At 45.7% G+C, this 23,277-nt stretch overlaps 1 protein-coding gene across 3 annotated transcripts in view; it reads left to right on the top strand.

Annotated features, from left to right (window-relative positions):
- Window positions 1–88: 88 nt before the first annotated feature.
- The window catches only part of CNTROB (centrobin, centriole duplication and spindle assembly protein), a 60,520-nt gene continuing 37,331 nt past the window's right edge, over window positions 89–23,277 (top strand). Inside the window, exons 1-6 of one of the 3 annotated variants that reach the window (XM_033925230.1) lie at window positions 89–207; window positions 4,261–4,992; window positions 16,440–16,524; window positions 17,126–17,210; window positions 18,004–18,169; window positions 19,550–19,666. In XM_033925230.1, coding sequence (XP_033781121.1) covers window positions 4,294–4,992; window positions 16,440–16,524; window positions 17,126–17,210; window positions 18,004–18,169; window positions 19,550–19,666 — 1,152 coding nt within the window. In that variant the 5' untranslated portion in view covers window positions 89–207; window positions 4,261–4,293. The other 2 variants (XM_033925231.1, XM_033925229.1) reach the window with 2 other exon arrangements.

Below are 23,277 nucleotides of genomic sequence, written 5' to 3'. Positions count from 1 at the left end.
CCCCGCCTCTTCTCACCCCTGCAGCCAACTGTAGCCCTTTCCACGCCCCTTCCTGACGAGTGCTGGGCTCTAGTTGGTTCGTCTGAGGCCAACGCTAGGGGGAGTTGGGCGGTGCAACGGGACTGCGCCGTGCGTTTTCCCTTTAGCAAGATGGCGCGTCCCGTGACGTCAGAGGGGGCGCGACGGAGAGGGTCGCGGAGGGATGAGGTAAGGGCGGGCCTTGCGGCGGGGTTTGAACGGATTTGCAACTGTCAGGGAAGGAGGGGAAAAGGTGTCAGCGAGGAGGCTGGAGCATTAGGAAGGGACTCGGGGGTAGGGACCTCCTTCTGCTATGCAACAGCCTGCGGCAAGTAGAGAGGACCCGGCCACTGACAGAGGTCTAGGGGGGTGGGGAGGGCATGGATAAAGGAAGGAAAGAGGGGAGGGGGAGTGGCGCCAAGAGTGGCATGAGCAGGGCGAAACATTAAGACAGACGGTTGGCTAATTGCTTCAGGTCGGTGGAAGGAGGACTCTTTTTGTCTTATGCTTGGGGGGGGGGAGGGGGCAAGAGGAAGGACGCTGATCCGGAGACGGCTTGCAGGTACCACACTGGAGATACGATAGAGATGTCTTTAAAATATTGAGTGGGGAGAGGAACAAATAGTAGGACTGGAGGGGGGAGGGGGGGGCGTGCAACGAAGTAGATTTAAAACAAAATATGTGTTTGCTCGGTGGGTAATTTAAACTCTGGAATTTGTTGATGGAGAATGTCGTGAAAGTGGTTAGCTTAGCAGGGCTTAAAAAAACAAACAAAAAACCAGTTTTGAATACTTTCCTAAAAGAGAAGGCTATAAGGCCAGGATCTTTTCCAGATAAGCCCCGCCAAAAAGTTAAACCCCGCCACAGTTTTAGCTAACACCATGCTAAGTGAATACTTGGGGAAAGTGATATACAAGGGGGGGGGCGGAGCCCCCCCTTGAACCCCCCACCCCCCCCGAGTCATTATTCAAATCATGTGAATAATTTCCTCGGAGGGCTTCGATAGTTTAATAATTTATAAGGTGGCTGGGCTTAAGTTTTCGCCCGTGCACTTTTTGCATTAGTGGCGGGGCTGGGTCTTTTCCAGATAAGCCCCGCCACTAATGCAAAAAGTGCACGGGCGAAAACTTAAGCCCCGCCACCACTAATGCAAAAAGTGCACGGGCGAAAACTTAAGCCACGCCACCTTATAAATTATTAAACTATTAAAGCCCTCTGAGGAAATTATTCACATGATTTGAATAATGACTTGGGGGGGGTTCAAGGGGGGGCTCTGCCCCCCCCTTGTATATCACTTTCCCCAAGTATTCACTTAGCATGGTGTTAGCTAAAACTGTGGCAGGGGTTAACTTTTTGGCGGGGCTTATCTGGAAAAGATCCCCGGCGTATCTTTTCCAGATAAGCCCCGCCAAAAAGTTATTAAGATGGCTTGGGGAAATCCACTGCTGATTTCTATGATAAGCAGCATAAAATCTATTTTACTCTTTGGGATCCCTGCCAGGTACTTGTGACCGGGGTTGGCCACTGTTGGAAAGAGGTTACTTGGCTCGAAGGACCTTCAGTGTGGCCCAGTATTGCAGCTCTTATGTTTTTATGATTTAACCTGAAGAGTGTAAGATTCTGCTTGTTGAAATTTGCTGGCTTCAGCAGGTGTTAGAAACTGGGAGGGTGGGAAGTGCTCTAGTCAGAGGAAGAACAAGTCGCAGGTAAGATCTGGGTTTACTTTCCCATTGCCTTTAATGACCGTCTTCCACATAAGAATAAATTCTGTGGATGCTGCCTGAATGTGTGACTCCTTGTGGGTGGAGGTTTTGATAGGGTCTGTCTAGGGCTTAGGGCTGCAGCCTCAGCACCCTGAGGTTGCAGATTCAAGCCCAGTACTTCTCCTTGTGACCCTAGGCATGTCACTTAACACTCTATTGCTCCAGGTACATTAGATTGTGAGCCCACCGGGACAGATAGGGGGAAATACAGTACTTGAATGAATACATACTCAGAACCTGTTGAATGTCTGCTGCTCTGAAAGTCCAGCACAAAAGCAGCTGGACTAATGTTTCTAACTAGAGTGCTTCATATCTGATTAGCTGTTCCATGGAAAAGCTGCCAACTGCCTGCTGTTCCATTCTACTAATACTATTTCTATAGATATTGAGCAGGACTTGGCTAGACAGTGCCACTGAATATTGACTTTTAACTGCCTCTGCATTGTCCAGTTAGGGCTGTGGGTGGAGCTGGTAGTTAACTGGTTAGCAGACAGGGCTAGATGCACTAAAGAGGATTGGTAAGACCGTGTGGGTGGGTCTGCTCCAATCCGATTTTTGGTCAATTCAAAATGAGCTATCGATGCACTAAAAAGTTTGCATGCAAATGATTCACGCAGAGGTTCGTCATAATTCCCATCTCTCCCGTCCGATTGATCACTGTGAGAGCAACACTCGCACATGATGCACAGAGCCGGCAGGGGAAGCCTGAACAGTTGAGAGGCGTGGGAAGGAGTGGGCATCCCTCTTACCATTTTGTGCTCAGGAGGGGGCATGAGAGGAGGGAATGGGCATCTCTCTTGCCAATTTTCACTAGCATGGGGGGGAATTCCCAGTGCCACATTTGTTGGGGGTGTTTGGGGAGGGCAGTCATCGGCGGGGGGGGGGGGCTTTTTTTTTCTTTTAATGGGGCAGATATTGTGCATGTGTAACACACAGGTAGAGGATAGTTCAACGAGGGGCATCTCTCATGCCAATTTTCCCTGGTTGGGGGGGGGGGGCGAAGTCACCATAGCAATGAGTAAGTATCCATCCTACCGTTTTGCTACCGCAGGGGGAGGAAGTCAGCATGGCAAAAGGGAGTGGGCATCCTTCTTGCAATTTTTTTTTCTTGCACGGGTGGGAGCAGCATGGCAGAAGGGAATGGGCATACCTCCTGCCAATTTTTGCTAGCGAGGGAAAGGGGTGGATTCCCAGTGCCACATTCGTCGGGGGTCTTTTTGGAGGGCAGTCATTGGCAGGGTTTTGGGGATTATTTTTTTTTCTTTTTAATGGGGCAGATATTGTGCATGTGTAACACACACAGCATCTGTGCCTCTTAAAAAAAAAAAGGTCAAAACTGGTTTAACGACGATAGACAATTGCTGATTTTAGTGCATCTGGCCCTGAATATCACTGCTAACCAGTTAAACAAGCAGATAAAGTTAGGCCTACATAAAGGCTGTCCTAACAATAATCTGCTGAGCAAGCTGGGCACTGGTCTGAATCCAACCGACCATACACACCAGAATATTTAATACCGGAGCATTAAGTATCTGGGCTCATTTTTTCCCCGCAGTTATCAGCAGCTTAAAAATTGCTGCCACCGCATGCTCAGTATTTCGTCCATGGTTCTTTTAGTAGTTAGTATTGATGTCTTTTTATACTTGTAACATTTTTACTGGAAGAGCAAGTGATTTTGAATCATGATTTTTGATGGTCAATTTAATTTAAAAACCTGTTTCTCTAATGGCTGTTTTGCACTTCAGCTCTCTTCCATAGTGATATATGTTTTAAGACTGGCACTGTTTGAATCGCATTGCTGCTTGTGTGCCTGCCATTTGGCCCTTTTAATTTTATACATATGGATGCTAGATTTTTTTTTCTCATGAGACCACTGTGATTTATTTCTGTGCTTTATGTAACATCTTTTGCTCAAAAGAGGTCAGTTCTAGACCCTCTGAACTGCTTACTGTTATATATGTGGTTGATGTAGGGTTACCTTATGGCTCCAGAAAAAGGAGGGTTTTACTTCCTTTGAAAGCAATAGAAGTAAAAACCCAGAAGTCTCAAACTGTACTTTTTCTGGAGCCATATGGTAACGCAGTCCAGAGTAGTGACTGAAGCTGGAGCTGTTTGTGCTAAGGAAAGACTAGCTCCTGAAGGCACAGCAGACTAGACACACTGAAGAACTCCATGCTATGACCCAACACAAAAAAAGCTGCAAATGGGGCAGATGGAAAACCTGGAGTCAGTGCTTCAGCGTATACTGGTGGGAGGCCAGTGGGAGTACACACAGAAATTTTAAAGGAAGCAAGATTCCAAGATGGGAATCGGGAATCGGTGAACAAGAATGGCAGAAGTGTGGATAGCCCTGCAACAATGTCCTGCAAATGTGCATAATACCGGCCATAGATTGTTTTATCATTTATGCATAATCAGGATTAATATATTTAGTCTGGAATTTCTAACATACATGTCTTTTCTTTTGTGTGTCTCACAGAGCCTGGAGAGAATCATCTCCTAGCGTTATCCCATGAACGAGGTGCTACCCCATCTGGATTTGTCCTTACTCAGCGAGGATCTAATGAGTGACATAGAGCCCCTTCCGACTTCCTATGCTGGTTCCACTCCTTGCACTCCAGCTAAGGTCTCAAAGATCCTGTTTGATAACTCCGCTACGCCACAGTGGGAGAGGGCTACACCATCGCCAACACGCTCTTCAGACGTCACAGCACAGCTCTATGCCTCGCTGCGTAGGAGCAGGAAAGTGGAAGAAGAAGCACGGAGCCAGCTAGAGCAATGCAACTCCAGCCGGCGTGCCTTTCTAGACTGGGAGAGGGATTCCCGGTCACCAGAGAACTCCCTAAGAGAGATGACCACATCTCCCAATAGCACCTCACGGGACATGAGCTTCCAGCCTGCAGAGAAGATGGAGAACAGCTCCCGGATCCTCTTCGCCTCCCAATCTGGAGGCGGTCAGGAACCTTTTGCTACCTCTAGCTCCTCTCAGCAACCACAGCTGCCTCTGTTCATATCCCCAGATGATCTTATTAGCGTCTCGGAGTGTGAGGCTCCTCCGGAGCACTCGGCACCTCATGTAACCCCGAGGTATCATCCCCAGGCTTTGGAGATCGCAGCTATGGGTGATCATAACCGTGACGATCTGGATATTCTGGCAAAGGAGATGAGCCGAACTTTATCAACTGGAATCCAGACCAGTGCTGTGAAGCAGGTGAGGCAGTCTTTTGCTATTGCAGTTACCTCTCTGCTAGAATGCTTCTTAGTAACATGAAGGAGGCGTAAGATTTTTTTTGCTAGCATTGTAAAGATTGTTGGAGAGGATTATAGGCAATTTGCAATTACCTCTTCCTGCATAAGTTCAGATAACCTACGTCCAAGAGAGTATGTCGGCTGCTCTAGAAATTCTTGAAGGGATGAGTCGGGTAGTTAACTTGAGCACTTTCCTCTGACAGTCTGCAATAAATTAGGATGTGTATATAAGAGAATAACACGGGGACAAATTTTTCACCGTCCCCACGGGAACTAATTTTCCTATCCCGTCCCGGAAAGCTCTTTTCCTGTCCCTGCCCCATTCCTGCATGCTCCGTCCTCATCTGCACAAGCCTCAAACCCTTTAAAATCATAAGTAGCAACATTCTAGAGCTCAGATTGTGATGTCATAATACTTCATTCCACCAATGCCTAAGCTCCGTCCTCATCTGCACAAGCCTCAAACGCTTTAAAATCATAAGTAGCAACATTCTAGAGCTCAGATTGTGATGTCATAATGCCTCATTCCACCAATGCCTAAGCTCTGTCCTCATCTGCGCAAGCCTCAAACCCTATAAAATCATAAGTAGCAACATTCTAGAGCTCAGATTGTGATGTCATAATGCCTCATTCCACCAATGCCTAAGCTCCGTCCTCATCTGCACAAGCCTCAAACACTTTCAAATCATAAGTAGCAACATTCTAGAGCTCAGATTGTGATGTCATAATACTTCATTCCACCAATGCCTAAGCTCCGTCTTCATCTGCACAAGCCTCAAACCCTTTAAAATCATAAGTAGCCACATTCTAGAGCTGAGATTGTGATGTCATAATGCCTCATTCCACCAATGCCTAAGCTCCGTCCTCATCTGCACAAGCCTCAAACGCTTTTAAATCCTAAGTAGCAACATTCTAGAGCTCAGATTGTGATGTCATAATGCCTCATTCCACCAATGCCTAAGCTCCGTCCTCATCTGCACAAGCCCCAAACCCTTTAAAATCATAAGTGTTCAAGGCTTGTGGGGTTAAGACAGAGATTACAGCAATGGGGCAGGGACAGGGACTAAACTCGCAAGGATGAGGAAAAATTTGTCCCTGTGTCATTCTCTAGTATATACATGATGTTAGCATGGCTTTCCTCTTGAGCATGTCTGAGAGAGAGACAACAGAGTGGTGGTAAAAGGGGTGCCTCGGATCTGGGCTGTGGGTGGTTGTGCTGAATATCTTGCGAGTGATATTGTATAAAGGTTAATAGAAAAGGATTTTCTGCCTTTTTTTTAGTTGATATAATCTGTAATAGACCGTTCCTGATTGTCCCCTCAGACCAGTCCAGCCCAGCCCAGTGGGTTTACACTTCTGCCAGCAAGGGGAGACTGAGAGCCACTGGCTTTGACACCAGCAGAGGGTATTTTTATTTATTTAAAAAATTTCTATATGGTTTACAAAATTACATACATAATTTTCGGGAAAAACTTCAGTCTGTCCCGAAGGCTCACAATCTAGCTCAAGTACCTGATAAACTAAAACTATGTAATAACTCCCCTGATATTCGCGGGGGTTCCGTTCCAGGAACACTCGCGAATCTTGAAAAACCGCAAATACGGTTTTTCATAGGGGGGGGGGGCAGGAGAAGGCAGCCGGAGCGCCGGCGAGTGAAGGGACTAACTCGCGGTATGCTCCGACCGCCTCTTCCTATACTAAAGTCGGGCCTCGCCAATCGGGAGTTGCTTTGACACGCAATGAGGCCCGATTTTTAGTACAGGAAGAGGCGGTCGGAGCATACCGCGAGTTAGTCCCTTCACTCGCCAGCCTCCGGCTGCTCTCTCCTGCCCGGTCATTCGCGGTCAGAAAATACCGCGAATGACCGGGACTGCAAATCGTAGACCGCAAATTCACAGGGGAGCACTGTAATACATTTCCCAGATCAAAAATCAAAGAGAGAGAAAATAGAAAGAATGAAAGAAGATAAAAAATTAAAAATAAAATAATTTAAGGCTCTTTAAAAAGCTTTCTATAGAGAGATATAATTAAGACGATTTGTCTATATCCAAATTTTTTAAACCTTATATTTTAACATCCAACACCTAATTAGTCCTCATCTCTGAGACTTAGGGCTCCTTTTACTAAAGTGCGCTAGCGTTTTTAGTGCACGCTAAACCGCTACGCTTCTAGAACTAACACCAGCTCAATGCTGGCATTAAGGTCTAGCGCGCACGGCAATTTAGCGCGCGCTATTCTGCGTTTTAAGGCCCTAACGCACCTTTATAAAAGCAGCCCTTAATTAATTTTATATCTCCCTACTTCTTCTATCTCTTTTTATCTTTGCCCTCCCTAATGTGTTACCCGTACATGTTCTCTTTTTCTTTAATTATTGTAGTTCATCCCCCCTTTCCTTTTGTACCTGTATCGGATTTTTGTATGTATATGTTAATTTGTATAAATTTATCATAGTGTTTTCCCCGTTTTAAATTTGTAATGCGCTTTGAAATATTTGACAATGCGTGTGCATCAAATTTTAATAAAAACTTGAAAAGTCTCTGAAGCGGCCTGATAGCGGACGGTCTTATTTTAGTGCGGGTCTTAATACAACTCCCGGCACAGCCCACTTCACGGATCCGCCACAGATCGCCAGCGGGGCTACTGCCCCGTAGGCTGTGCCTTTCACATTCAATCACAGCACTTTAAAATCACTTGTGAGGTCAAAAATGAAACGACAATTTCACTCATCAGGTGGAATGGGACACCTGCTCTAAGATGAGTGGAATTATCGTTATACTTTGGAATTTAGGCATCGGTTTTTGACCTCGCAAGTGATTTTAAAGTGCTGTGATTGAATGTGAAAGGCACAGCCTATGGGGCTGTACTCACTTGAGGAACGAAGAGAGAGGGGAGACATGATTGAGACGTTTAAGTATATCACGGGCCGTATCGAGGCAGAAGATGATGTCTTCTGTCTTGTAGGACCCTCGAACACCAGAGGGCATCCGCTGAAAATCAGAGGAGGGAAGTTTCATGGTGATTCCAGAAAGTACTTCTTCACCGAAAGAGTGGTCGATCATTGGAACGAACTCCCACTGCAGGTGATTGAGGCCAACAGCGTGTCAGACTTTAAAAGAAAATGGGATATTCACGTGGGATCTCTAGGGGAGTAAAGTCAGGGGGGTGGGTCATTAGAGTGGGCAGACTTGATGGGCTATGGCCCTTTCCTTCTGTCATTTTCTATGTTTCTATACTATTGGTCCTGAGCTCTTTTGTACACTGTGGAGAAAATTGTGCCTTGCACTTTACAAGAGCCTTGCACTTTACAGGTTGCAAGCAAGACCGCAAAGGATGGCAGGCACAGAGATTGGAGCTCATGGCATCTTGCATGCAACAGCCACCAAAACAGCGGTTCTGCTAGCAGCCAAAGTAGCGCTTGTGAGGAAAGCTTTTGATGCTATAGGGGGCAAAATGGTGGAAGTTCCTGCCAAAATCGGGTCCTCTGTACTTTTGGAGACCAGCTTTGTGGTCTGAGACCACTTTTCTCTGCCCTTATGTGCCCACTGATGCTAATATAAGAGTTGCTCTAGGACAGGGGTAGGCAATTCCGGTCCCCGAGAGCCAGAGCCAGGTCAGGTTTTCAGGATATCCGCAATCAATATGCATGAGAGAGATTTGCATCTCAAAGATGCAGTGCGTGCAAACCCATCTCACACATATTCATTGTAGATATCCTGAAAACCTGACCTGACTCCGGCTCTCGAGGACCGGCATTGCCTACCCCTGTCCTACAGCAACTCTTACATTAGCATCAGTGGGCACAAAAGGGCAGAAAAAAGTGGTCTCGGACCACAAAGCTGGTCTCCAAAAGTACAGAGGACCCGATTTTGGCGGGAACTTCCACCATTTTGCCCCCTATAGCATCAAAAGTACAGGAGGGCCAACCTGAGTACCGTATTTTCACATAGATAACGCGCACCCGTGTAAAACGCGCACACGGGTATAGCGCGCAAAAAACACATATTTATGTACATAAATTTTTATATACCGCGCACACCCGTATACCGTGCATGCTGCCCGACTCTCCTTTCGCCCGCCCGGACTCTCCTCTGGAGACCCTGACTCTGTTTTCACCCGCCCCGACTCTCCTTTCCTCCTTGAAGTCCTGTCCCTACCCTGAAAGCCTGATGCCCCCCCCGACGTCAGATTCACCCCCCCCCGCAGGACCGCTCGCACCCCCACCCCGAAGGACCGCTCGCACGCACCCGCACCCCCACCCTGAAGGACCGCTTGCACCCCCACCCCGAAGGAGCGCTCGCACTCCCACCCCGAAGGACCGCTCGCACCCCCACCCGAAGAACCGCTCGCACCCCCACAGCCTCACCCCCCTCCCCCATGGAGAAGCTGTCTACCTTGTTTCCGGATGCCAGCGAGCCCAGCTGTTTCCTCTGCCGGCGGTCCCGCCCCTTCTCTGAGCCCTGCTGTGCTGCTTTTTCTTCCGGCGGTCCCGCCCTTTCTCTGACATCAGAGAAAGGGCGGGACCGCCTGAAGAGGAAGCAGCGCAGCACAGGGCTCTGAGAAGGGGCAGGACCGCCGGCAGAGGAAGCAACTGGGCTGGCATCCGGAAACAAGGTAGACAGCTTCTCCATGGGGGAGGGGGGGAGGCTGTGGAGGTGCGAGCGGTCCTTCGGGTGGGGGTGCGAGTGGTCCTTCGGGGTGGGAGTGTGAGCGCTCCTTCCGGGTGATGAATCAGGGGGGGGGGGGGAACTATGTAAAAAAAATTTTGTACAACGCGCTCACGCGTATAACGCGCAAGGGTATGCGCGGTTTGTAAAAACCACGTATAACGCGCGCGTTATATGCGAGAAAATACGGTAATTCCTCCATTCTCTTCAGGGGAGAAACGACAATAGAAACTGGACTCAGGAACAGTGCAGGGCATTTTATCCTGTGTTTGTCCTGCTAATGCTTGCTTTTTTAAATGGAGTAAGATTTGAGACCAGGAGGATTACAAGGCACAGACTTGGCTCTCCCCCTGTAAGCAAGGTAGAGGATGACTGAAACTAATCTGTGGCCAAAATTCACCGCTCGGTTTCAGCCAGGAGTAATCTAAGGAAATACAGTGGAAGCTTGGTTTACGAGCATAATTCGTTCCAGAAGCATGCTCGTAAACCAAATTACTCGTATATCAAAGCGAGTTTCCCCATACAAAGTAAGTGAAACTCACTTCATTTGTTCCCACCCACCCCATCCCCCCAAGGCCAGTGGCACTGCTCTACCCCCCCCCCCCAAGAAACGGCATTGCTCCCCCAGCTCACGAAGCCCCCCCCCCCCCCGCTGTGATTCGACATCCCCCCCCCAGCACCCATCCACCCACCTGAACACATCGTTTACTCCCCCATCTGGCACCCGGCACCAAAGCACAGGACATGCCGGTGCCTGAAGATCTGTCATCCTTTTTGCTGGGCCTTGAACATCTGCGCATGCTCAAGGCCTTCGAGTTCCCGCTCTCTCCAAGATTCTCGAAGGCCTTGAGCATGCGCAGATGCTCAAGGCCCAGCAAAAAGGATGACAGATCTTCGGGCACCGACATGTCCTGTGCATTGGTGCCCGGGTGCCAGATGGGGGGGGTAAGCGATGTGTTTGGGTGGGTGGATGGGTGCGGGGGGATGTTAGATCGCGGCGAGGGGGGGGGACAATGCGAGCAGAGGGGGAGGGGGTACCGGATCACGGGGAGAGGCGCTCATACATCGAGGCAAGCTCGGTTTCCAAGGCGACGATTTTGCGAATGTTTTGCTCGTCTTGCAAAACACTCGCAAACCGGTGCACTCGTAAAATGAGGTACCACTGTACATTTTTACAGAAAGGGTGGTAGATGCGTGGAAGAGGTGCTGGAGACGGAGACTGTGTCTGAATGCAAGAAAGCCTGGAATTAGATCTTTAAGAGTATCCTTAAGGGCTCCTTTTACAAAGGTACGCTAGCATTTTTAGCGCGCGCGCCCCGAAAACCTACCGCCTGCTCAAGAGGAGGCGTTAACGGCTAGCGCGCGCCTTTGTAAAAGGAGCCCTTAAAGTTTCCTTTCTAAGGACGCCTGCAATTGCTAAATCTTCTGTGACAGCATTCCTTTTTAGGGTTCCTGTATTTTAACCCTTTTAGCAACTTCACTACAGTTTTCATATGTAGTGCTACAGTATTCCTCTACTTCTCTCTCTTCTCTCTCTCTTTTCTTTCCCTTTTCCTTCACCTTATTTGTCTCCTTTCTTACAAAAATTGTATTTCATCCCTTTTGGGCCTAATGTACCGGTTTGTCAAGTCCCCCTGTTAGTTGTAAATGTTTAATACATGTTTTTTTTGTTTTTTTTTTAATCTTTATTCCTTTTTATTTCTTTCAACAAGTGTACAGTATTATTACAATTAATTTACATAACACACTTGGCATTCTTAAACAATATTATTATACATGTTTTTATTCCCCCCCACCTCCCACCCTTTTCCATATCAATAAAATATTCCTTCCAAATTTATATATAATTATACATCCCTTTTTGATAATACAATTAATCTGACATGAAATCTGTCCCTCTCCCCATCCTTCTTCCTCAAACACTTTAAACATTTTATTATACCCAGTAATGCACAACAATAAATATCCCATCCTATTACATATATCTCCTTATTTTTCATAACAACATATTTCCAATATTTTTCCCTCCCTATCCCTCCCATCCCATCCCATTTCTATATATTATCCCCTAAGGAAAAAGAATAAACTTTACTCATTATAATATTCAATTAATGGCCTCCACACCTCTTGAAATCTTTTAAAATACCCCCTCTGTATCGCAATAAATCTTTCCATCTTATATATATGACAAACTGAGTTCCACCAAAAATTACAATTTAATCTAGAACAGTCTTTCCAATTAGTTGTTATCTGTTGAATTCCCACTCCCGTAAGAATCAACAATAATTTATTGTTTGCTGTAGATATTTGGCATTTGGCCCTCATACACATTCCAAAAATCACTGTGTCATAGGATAAAGCCACATGACTCTCCATTAACATATTAACTTGATCCCATATTGATATCCAAAATGCCTGAATACATGGACAATAAAATAAAAGATGGTCTAGCGTTCCAACTTCAATTTTACAATGCCAGCATCTATTAGACTTAGAGCAATCTAATTTTTCTAATCTAGTAGGGGTCCAGAATGCTCTATGCAACAAAAAGAACCATGTTTGCCTAATAGATGCTGACATTGTACCTTTAATTCTCCAAGACCATTGAGATGCATTAATCTGATGCTTAATCTCAATGCTCCAAATATCTCTTAATCCATTTTTAGGCTTCTTATTCAAATAATTAGATATAATTTTATACCACTTTGCGGCCTGGTGACCCAGAAAATCTGCCTGGAAACTTAAGAATTCTAAGCTGTAATGATCATTTAAAGATTTCCATTCAGGGAACCCCACCTGAATAGCCTGCTTCAATTGCAACCACTTATAACTTTGTTTTTTATTCAGACCATATTTATGTTGCAATTGTGAAAATTCAAGCATCTTACCATTATCAATTACTTCCGTTAATGATCTTATACCTGCTTTAATCCAATCTTTCCAGACAACCTTAAACCCGCCTATTTGTATCTTGGAGTTTACCCAAATAGTCTGTTGTTTCGATTTTAAAATCGAATCAGTAGTTAATTTGTCTACAAACCTTAATGTTTTCCAAGTATCCATTAATACTCTATTGTCCTTACGTATTAATACATGTTTTAATTTGTATCATTATTGGGATTGTTAGTCGCTTAGTAATTCCAGATAAGCGATTTTATGAAACTTGAAGCTCGAGTACCGAAGACGCTGACACAAATTATATATCGATATTGTTTTCACCAAAGTATCTTTGTTGTCCCCCTGAAGAAGGCAACTTTGTTGCCGAAACTCGGATCCAAGTTTGTACCGCCTCTGGGATATATTTGTGCAAGTACTTTGGGACTGCTTTTGATATGTGTTTGAGAACTTGCGTTGAACCATTGTTTAATAGCTTCAATAAATGTTACTGGTGGTTGGTTTTAGACGTCTCACTTGCCTCTTCTGCTGTGGCGGTGTTTATTCGAGGCAAGTTTTGTTCTTTGATTTTCTTGTGTGTTGATCTCCAATAAGACAGTGTAGGTATATACCAAGTATTCTTCAACACACCGCTGGTATTACATAAAATAAAAAAGCGGCACTGCCAACTCCTTTATACTTATAAATACTCTTTTTTTTAATCTAATACGTTTGTTGTTTTTTAGTCTTCAGATTATGCCAACCACCAGCCACTTTATTCTTAGGCTTCTTTCTCGTGTTGATTTACCTATCATTATCAGACCTAAATTATAATTATTTTTTTTTTTTTCCAAATCTTTATTCATTTTAACATATACATCAAGTGTACATTAAAATATGACTTTACTAGTCTTTAAGCCCGTTACATTAACGGGTGCTAGAACATATGTGTGTGTGTCTGTCTTTCTTTATTTCTCTCTCTCTCCTTTGCTGCTTTCTTTCTTTCTGCCTTTCTTTTTCCTTGGCTCCAACACCAACCCCTTGCCCTTGTCCAACACCACCCCTTGCCTGCTCCCCCTGTCCATTTTCCCTTCCTTTTACCTCCACTGTGTCCACCACCACCCCGTCACTGCTCTCCTTATGCAGCAGCAGCCCTTCTCCCTTTGTTTTACCTCCCCCCTGTCCAGCAGCACCTCTTTCCTTCTCCCCCTGTCCAACATTAGTCCTCCGTTCCATTTTCTTCACCTCCCCTGTCCATCAGCATCTCTTTCCTTCTTCCCCTGTCCAGCAGTAGGCATCCCTTCCTTTTTTATCCCCCCTCCTCCTTCTTATCCCTATGATACTCTTACCTTACTCTGCCCCTGATCAGAGGTTCCCGACAGCCGCCCAGTTGCACCCATTGGAAAAGTTCCCACTGCCGCATCCCGCACCCTTCCTGACGCGGCTCCCGCTGTCCTTTCTGTCTGTCTCTGTCCCTGGCCCCCTTTGCCTGTCTGTCTTTCTATGTATCTCCCTGCCTCTGTGTCTTTCTTCTTTTCTTTCTGTCTCCCTTCCTCCCTCTGTCTGTCTGTCCAAAGCAGCATTCCATCCCCTCCATTTCGCTCCCCCCCCTCACCAGTTCCCTGTGCAGCAGCATTAGCGTTTCCTCTACCCCCCCTTTCCCTTCCTGCGGTCCGGACTACAAAGGTGGTGATTGCAGCAGCGCTTGCATCAGTCTCCACACGCTGCTTCGGGCCCTTCTATTGCCCTGATTTACTCTGGCACGTCCCTGATGACATCATCAGAGACGCGGCAGAGCAAATCAGGGCAGTAGAAGGGGCCGAAGCAGCGTGTGAAGACTGATGCACATGCTGCTGGAATCGCCATTCGGGCCCAAGGGAAGAGAAGGGGGTGGGCGGCAAAGGAGGAACGGAGATTGTTGTCTAGCTGCGGTCCGGCTTGTGGAGGCGATAGGCTGGTGACGTATAGCGCACATGTGCACTCCTTCGGCCACAGACCTACACGCACGGAACACGCAAATAGGAGTGCGCATGCGCGGCTAGCTCTTTATTATATTAGATAATTTTTTAAAAAAAAATTTTTAAGTGCTCTGTGCATTTCATGTGCAAAATTCATTGTGAAAAACCAATTCAATAACTTAATAAAGTAAAAACTTTGTAAGCTTTTAGTCGTAACTTTTTTTCAGTTAGGTCATTAGACCTCGGGAGGGGACCTATGGGTTCAACATGTTTCGCCCAAAGGCTTTCTCAAGAACAAGTCCCTCCTTTTAGTTTGAAGTTTTAGTTTAGTTTTAGATTGAAGAGAGACTATCAGGATGCTGCGGAGCAAGCTAAAAGGGGGGGGGGACTTGTTCTTGAGAAAGCCTTCCGGTGAAACATGTTGAACCCATAGGTTCCCCCCCGCCGAGGTCTAATGACCTAGCTGAAAAAAAATTACGACTAAAAGCTAAGGACAAAGTTTTTACTTTATTAAGTTATGGAATTGGTTTTTCACAACGAATTTTGCACATTTTAGGTCTGATAATGATAGAAACATAGAAACATAGAAAGATGACGGCAGATAAGGGCCATATAGCCCATCAAGTCTGCCCACACTATTTACCCACCCTCTTAAGTCTTCTGACCCCTTAAGTATAATTGTAATTATACTGCCACTCTACTGACCCGCTCATTCAAGTCCTAGTGACCCTATCCCTTGTAAATCAACATGAGAAATAAGCCTAAGAATAAAGTGGCTGGTGGTTGGCATAATCTGAAGACTAAAAAACAACAAACGTATTATATATAAAAAAGAGTATAAAGGAGTTGGCACTGCCGCTTTTTTATTTTTGATCTCCCATACGAGCCATAGAAGGCACATGTTGCTTCTGAGCAACAATGCCAAATAAAGGGTTAATGCAGTATTGACTGGCTATAATCTGTTCAGGTTACTTATAAGATGATGTCATATACTTATAAGATGATGTCATAAAGCAGTGGTTTTCAGTCTTTATCTGCTGACAGGAGAGCATATGTCCATGTGTCTAGACTGGTCTGGAGGAACTTGGAGAGAGAAAATTAGCAGGTAAGATCTCGTTTTCTTCTCGCTCATGAGAAAGTCGACATAATGAGAATTGATCCCAAATAGTATGAGACACAGTAGAATGCTTGATGGCTAAGATTAGATTAAAAATAAAATGCAGGCAGTATATTTGGGGTGTAGAAATCTGAAAGCAGGCAGGAGATGCGGGTGCTAAACAGGACAGAAATCTTTTGGGTGATCATATCTGAGTTGTGACGAACATTAGGGTGGCCTGGGGACGGGTGAAACTAGAAGAAAGGAGGTGATAATGCCTCTGTATAGTATGTTAGGGAGACCTCATTTGGAGGATTGTGACCAGTGAAGGCTGTGTCTCTGCAAGGATAAATGGCCATCAAAATGTATCATAGGATATGTACCAAAAGCCTGCTAATTTTATAAGTACTTAAGTGGGATAGGTTGAAAGGAGGAGGGAGGGGACAAAATAGACACTCGGATACCTCAAAAGTTTAAATTACACACAGAAGGCAATTTTGGTTTTAATAGCAGGAAAGATGTTCTATTATAAGAGCTCTTGATTCTCATGGGAAGTAAACTCAAGAGCAGTATCGGAAAATATATAATGAAGAAGGTGGTAGAAACGGCAACTGAATTCTAGAAAGCCTGGGGCAGGTACAGAGGATTCTGAATTAATGAGGGGAAGCTGGGGACCAATTAGGCCTTAGGGAAATGCAAGAGAAACTTAAATTGGGCAGGCTATGTGGGCCATATGGTCCTTATCAGCTGTCAGATTTGGTACTTCTGGCAGTGCTGTGTTAGCATGGCAGTTACCTTTCCCTCTGCTTTTGCTCAGAACGGCTGGAGGCACATTTCCGAGATGGAGTCAGTACGCGCGCATCTACAGAACATGCTCCAGATATCTGCTGCTTTCTCTCACCGTAAGTGTGGCAATTGCATGTCGCTGGACTGCCTACCTTTATTTATTTTCTGCAGGCCCTTCTGAATAAATGAGCCTGTTTTAGCCATATCATCCGACAAGTGTGGGACTTTATTTTAACATGCAGCCTCTAATCCCCCAGTTGTGGGACTAACCGTAAAACCTCCCTCTCCCTCTCCCTCCCCCTCATTCTATAACAAGTTGCCTGCACGTAAATGATAAAATACCAGAACATTCACGTGCATGACTTAAGTTACGCAAAAGTACAGGTTGCGTGCTACTTATCTAGCACAGAAATTCAGGGGGGATGTATATAGAGGGGAGGTGAATGAATAGGGTCCCATATTTCTTTGTGCATAACTTTCAGAATGGTGCGAGTTACGAACTAAAGTGCTGCATTTACATCTGCTGTTGACATAGTATAAGTGGGCACAGTGCTAGCATTCTAGATTGAAACCTGGGCACTCAAATGCTACTTACAGAATTGGTATTTAGCATTCTACATCTTGGCGTCTAACTTAGTGACCTTTATAGCATGGCCTTCTTAAATGTGTGGCCTGGTACGATTCTAAGTCACACTGTAATGCCTCTGCTTTCTACAGCGGATTCCCAGGGCCTTCAAGACCCAGCCAATGAGAAGAAAGGCAATGATTCCTTTGAAAGTGACAGCACGGTCCATCTCATCAAGTAAGGAGCCATGCTGGGGAGAGGGGAGGTGTGCAGTCCTATTGGAGAAAGGGGGGACAAGGATGTCATCCTAGCAAGGGGGGAGGGGCAGCGGCTCTGGCCCTTTACTGCCCTGTGATGGCAGAGGGCCTTGCATCTTTATACTAAGGCCAGGGTATGTTCTCCTCAGACTCGTTATTGCAATGATTTGAGCCTAGAAATAGAGAGCCACTGCATGCAAAATGTAGACTTGTATTACTCTTTAGCGACTGTGTTTCACTAAAGCTTGGCAAATATAAGGGAAACTTCCCCCAGAATTTTCCCTCACCTGAAAATGAATGGGAGGGTCTCGTCCTTCCCCTGCACTGTACAATATGAGAGGCAGACAAGCTGCTTGGAGATCTCCTTTGGAATATATGTTAAATCTATTATAGTGCAAGCAAAATGGAGTGTGCCAGGTTTACTCCACTCCCATCTGCTAAGTAGATTAGGCTAAGAATCAGGCACCTACCAAAGTCGCTGCAAAAAAAAGGGTTTCTCTTTCCTCGACTCGCAGCTCATATTCTGCAGAAAAGTGTGTCGCTGCATTGCTTGGATACTGCAGAGAGGAACTGGCAGACTGCACCAACTGTGTTTTATGTTGACATGATATCTGTACACAGTTTACTGCCCTCTGTCTTGACTCTAGTTCAGGAGGAGGTGCTGGAAAAATGCAAGTGGTTATTCAAACACTGACTGTACTTTATTAAAAATTTCAGTACCCCACTTGGCCCCTCTAACATGAGTCGCTTCTTTTTCTTTTCTAAATGTACAGTGCCCAACCCCTGCAGGAAACCTCTCCTCCACACTCAGTCACGGGGATTGAGGAGCTCTTTCCCCGCTATGCCAGCTTGAGGCCTGCAGCCCCAAGGGACCACTCATCTTACACTGAGATCCAGCTTCTCCGAAACTCTCTAGAGAAGGAACGGACTCGGCGTAAGGTAAGGGAAAAGACCCTTCAGGACTTCCATCCTACATGTCAATTCTATCTCTGGTGGAAGCCCCTAGAGACGCTTATTGCCAAACCACAACAATTGTGTGAAAAGTGACTAAAAACTTGTTACTAAAAGTTAAAATAACTATCCATGTTGTGGATCTTGCTCTGTATTAGAGAATGGCACGGTGGTTGTTACCCGTGGCTAGCCGCGGGTAACCCGCCAAAACGGGGAGAGAAAAATTAGTGGTCGTGACGGAGACAAGGCCATTCACCGCCCCGTGGAGCAGTGAATGGTCTTGTCTCGGCAGTGAAGCCAGCACGGATCACGCGGTCCAGCATCCCCACCCGATCGCCACATGCCACGTCCTGCCATCTCCCTCCCTCCACCTCACCTTAGGTGCCTGCCGAGTCTGACTTAAATTCTTCTCCCAGCCGCACGCTTTCAATAAGCCGCGTGTGCGTGGCTGCTTGAGCTGCTGAATCTCCTTCTCTGACGCAACCGGAAGCAGGAAGTTGGACCAGAGGAAAAGATCCAACAGTTCAAGCAGCCTCGTGTGTGGTTCATCGAAAGCGTGCGGCTGGGAGAAGAATTAAAGTTGGACTCGGCAGGCACCTAAGGTGAGGTGGAGGGAGATGGCAGGACGCAGCGGGAGGGGGCTTCTGGACCGCGCGATCCGTGATCGCGTGTGTTCCCTCACACTAGGAAGGAGGGAGTGGACTGGTCCCAGGGACGGGGCGGTGACTGGGACAAATTTTTTCCCCGTGTCATTCTCTACTCTATGGTGATTTTTACCAACAAGCATATCTCTGCTTTTCAGTCTGACCTGCTGCTAAAGTGGAACTCCCAGGAGAGTAAATTTAAAAGTTTCTTAAAAAGCTGGTTCTTTAAGGACACTTTCAACTGAGCTGCTTGAATTCTATTAAACTCAAACACTCTATAGTGGACTAAAATGAAAATCCTCTAAATGAAAATTAAGTGGGTAAAAATTCCCATCCTACTGTCTTAACCTCTATGTTCATTTTATTTTTTTCTGAATTGTAGTTAAATCTGTCTTCCTCTTATGTCCTTTAGTGTCATAGATTTAAAAATTGTGTGCGTTTTTTAAACCCTGTTTTTATTATTATTTCTAATTCGCATTGGAATATGATATTGCGATCAAATCAGATTTTTTAAATAAACTTGAAGCAATTCGTACCTCAGCTGTACATGGGAAGTTGAGGGCTAAAGGGAGGGGTGAAGAAACAACATCCTAATGAAGTTCTGGTCAAAGTAGTAGGGGGGGTGGTCTGAGCAGGAATCCCTAGTTTGTTTGACACTATAGACTTATGTGCTGCACCCACTGACAACTTCCGCTGATTCTCTCTCTTTCTCGCTCGCTCTCAGCATCTTGAACGACACATTCAGAACCTTCAGAACCGTACGCTGGAGCTGCATCAACAGCTGGCTATCGCCATATCTGCTGACAAGAAAAAGGATGCAATGATTGAGCAGCTAGATAAGGTGAGCAGAAAAGGCTCGGCCCAGGCCCAAAGCCATCTACAGCAGGGATCTCAAAGTCCCTCCTTGAGGGCCGCAATCCAGTCGAGTTTTCAAGATTTCCCCCAATTAACATAGTAACATAGTAGATGACGGCAGATAAAGACCCGAATGGTCCATCCAGTCTGCCCAACCTGATTTAAAAAAAAAATTTAAATTTAATTTTTTCTTCTGAGCTATTTCTGGGCAAGAATCCAAAGCTCTACCCGGTACTGTGCTTGGGTTCCAACTGCCGAAATCTTCATCAAAACCTACTCCAGCCCATCTACACCATCCCAGCCATTGAAGCCCTCTCCAGCCCATCCTCCCCCAAATGGCCATATACAGACCGTGCAAGTCTGCCCAATGTTTAATATTATTTCTGATTCTAGATCCTCTGTGTTTATCCCACGCTTCTTTGAACTCTGTCACCGTTTTCCTCTCCACCCCCTCTCTCGGGAGCGCATTCCAGGCATCCACCACCCTCTCCGTAAAGTAGAATTTCCTAACATTGCTCTTGAATCTACCACCCCTCAACCTCCAAATTATGTCCTCTGGTTTTACCATTTTCCTTTCTCTATGCACTGCTTTCAGTGCATATTCATTGGGGAAATCCTGAAAACCCGACTGGATTGTGACCCTCAAGGAGGGACTTTGAGATCCCTGATCTACAGCGTGTTAGGCATAAGAACATCACAAGTGCCTGGGTCTGACAAAAGATCCAGTTTCTGGTCTTTAACAGAGGTCAATTCAGGTCACGTGGAAATATCCGGATTTCATTTTTTAAAAATCATTCCATACCACAGTCTTTTAATGAGCTTGATGGCAAAACCCTTTCATCTGTTCAGCAACCATGAACACATTCTCTGCCAACAAATTCCAAAACTTAACTGTGTGCTGACTGAGGGGAAAAAAATATTACATTTTGTTTTAAATCTGTTACCTGTTAATTTCCCAAAGAGTCCCCTTGCCTTAATAAGGATTCTTCAAGGACAACGGGCAAGTGGCTGATGTCATGGGTGGTCGAGTGGTCAAGAGTGTGGTGCAGTGGTTAAAGCTACAGCCTCAGCACCCTGGGGTTGCGGGTTCAAACCCACGCTGCTCCTTGTGACCCTGGGCAAGTCACTTAATCCCCCCATTGCCATAGGTACATTAGCTAGCTCGTGAGCTCTCTGGGACAGACAGGAAAAAATGCTTCAGTACGTGAATAAACTCATGTTAAACCATTCTGAGCTCTCCCGGGAGAAAAGTATAGAAAATTGAATAAATAAACAGTGTGAAAAGTTTCAGCCTCTGATAACCAGAGCTGGTATTGTGACATCATAATGCCTCATTCCACCAATGCCTAAGAGCCAACCTCATCAGTGATGTCACAATGGTTTGATTGTCCTTTACTTGGCTCACTTCTACTACATTTTGATTTCTAGAGTGGCGCAGTGGTTAAAGCTACAGCCTCAGCACCCTGGGGTTGTGGGTTCAAACCCACACTGCTCCTTGTGACCCTGGGCAAGTCACTTAATCCCCCCCATTGTCCCAGGTGCACTAGATAGATTGTGAGCCCACCGGGACAGAAAGAGAAAAACGCTTGAGAACCTGAATAAATGCATGTAAACTGTTTTGAGCTCCGCTGGGATATATAAATTTGAATAAATAAATAATATAAGCTTTGTAAGGTCTTCTGGTCCATATGTTACTGCTTCACAAATGAGGCCTGTTTCAGAACCAGCATCTGTGTTTCATCTACCTCCAAATGCTGACACACTAGAAGAGGTGGGTCGATGCATGACACAGAAATGCACTTCAGGCCAATTTAGAAGTATTTTGGGTCACTTTTTTCCCTCTGTTTTAGCCAAGTTTATATTGCAAGCAGTAGAAAAAGAGAACACAGGGAACTTCAAGTCAAAGAAAAGGAAAGGCAAATCAGCCTAAAAACGATTAATCCAGAAGAGGAGAAGTAGCTTAGTGGTTAGTGCAGTGTCCTGAGAACGCAGGAAACTGGTTTCGATTCCTTGTGACTAGGCAAATCACTTAACCCCCAAATAAGTACCGGTATATATTATGTAAACAGCTTTGATTGTAGCCAAAGAAAGATGATATATTGTCCCATCACCTCCCCCTATTTTAATCCATTTCATAAGTCACAAGTTGCTAGAACTATGATGCATCGCTGCTAAATATTTCCTATCATGTAAAATGTATTACGCACACTTTAAGTGAAGCGGGTACTGAATCCAAAAGTTGGAACATGGCTGTTTTTGTTCTGGGGTTTTTTTTTTTTTTTTTAAGTTCTTTATTGATTTTCCAAACTTCAATAGTGCAATATACAATGGTACCTTGGATTACGAGCATAATCCGTTCCAGGAGCATGCTCGTAATCCAAAATGCTCGTTTATCAAAGCGAGTTTCCCCATAGGAAATAATGGAAACTCGCTTTGATGCGTTCCCCCCCCCTCCCCCGAGAACCGGCATTGCTCCCCTCGAAGGCCCCCCCTGCGATCAGGCACCCCCCCTGCCTCGAACCGGCACCCCCCCTGCCACGATCCCACCCCCCCACCCCCACCCCGACACGATTGGGCCTGCGAGTTCAGAACGTGAACTCACAGGCTTTAAGCATGCTCAGATGCTCAAGGCCCAGCAGATGAGTAGGCCGATCTTCAAGAGTGCCCAGATGAGGGTAAGAAGTGACGGGGGGGTGCCCAATTGTGTCGGGGGAATGTCGGATCGTGGCGGGGGGGGGGTGACGGTTCGAGGCGGGGGGTGCCGGATTGCAGGGGGGGGGAGGTGATGCTCGTAAATCGAGCCATGCTTGGTTTCTGAGGCACCGATTTTGCAAATGTTTTGCTCGTCTTGCAAAACACTCGCAAACCGATGCACTCATTAACCGAGGTACCACTGTACATATATATAACATATAATAAGTCAATAAGAGCACATTCAGCTTACAAATATACATAACCAACCATTTTCTCCCACCCACCCACTCAATGATTATTCAATAAAACACAGAAACATAGATTTTCCCAATAACCTTACCCATTTCAAATTAATAATACCCTCCCATCCTACCACCCACCCCAAGTGTAAGTACTCAAAAGTCAAATTAAGACAGAAATAGCCCCCACCCCACTCCCACACTTCCCTGGATGCGTACGAAAATAAATAGACTACATCTCACAAAGCCATTACATAGCCAATTATATTGCCATGAGGCTGACTGACATTTGTCACTTGGCCTGTAGCAAATGAATTCTATGCCAGCTGCTTTAGTAGAACAGACATGGGCAGGAGGCCTCCTGCAGTCCCCTAAACTGATGTCAACTTTAGACCACAAGGGCACTAGATTGGCTACTGAAGATTATTTTGCAGCTAAAGAAACATGAAATTTCAAAAACAAGGTACAAACTTGACTACGTCCTTCAGCCGCTCTTTACCATGTGAAAAATAGTCACACTGTTCTGTTGTGTCGGGTGTCGATGAGCAGAAGTTTAAACATTCCAGCAATAATGATCGGCGTAAGACTTGCTTTTGCAAGCAACGAACCAGATCCATGCAACACATTGCTCGTGAGATCCACCCCTCAGAGGTAACTCCAGAAA

This window comes from Geotrypetes seraphini, chromosome 16 (genome assembly GCF_902459505.1).
Source record: "Geotrypetes seraphini chromosome 16, aGeoSer1.1, whole genome shotgun sequence".
In the NCBI taxonomy this organism is placed as follows: domain Eukaryota; kingdom Metazoa; phylum Chordata; class Amphibia; order Gymnophiona; family Dermophiidae; genus Geotrypetes; species Geotrypetes seraphini.
This window is presented reverse-complemented; position numbering and strand designations above follow the sequence as displayed.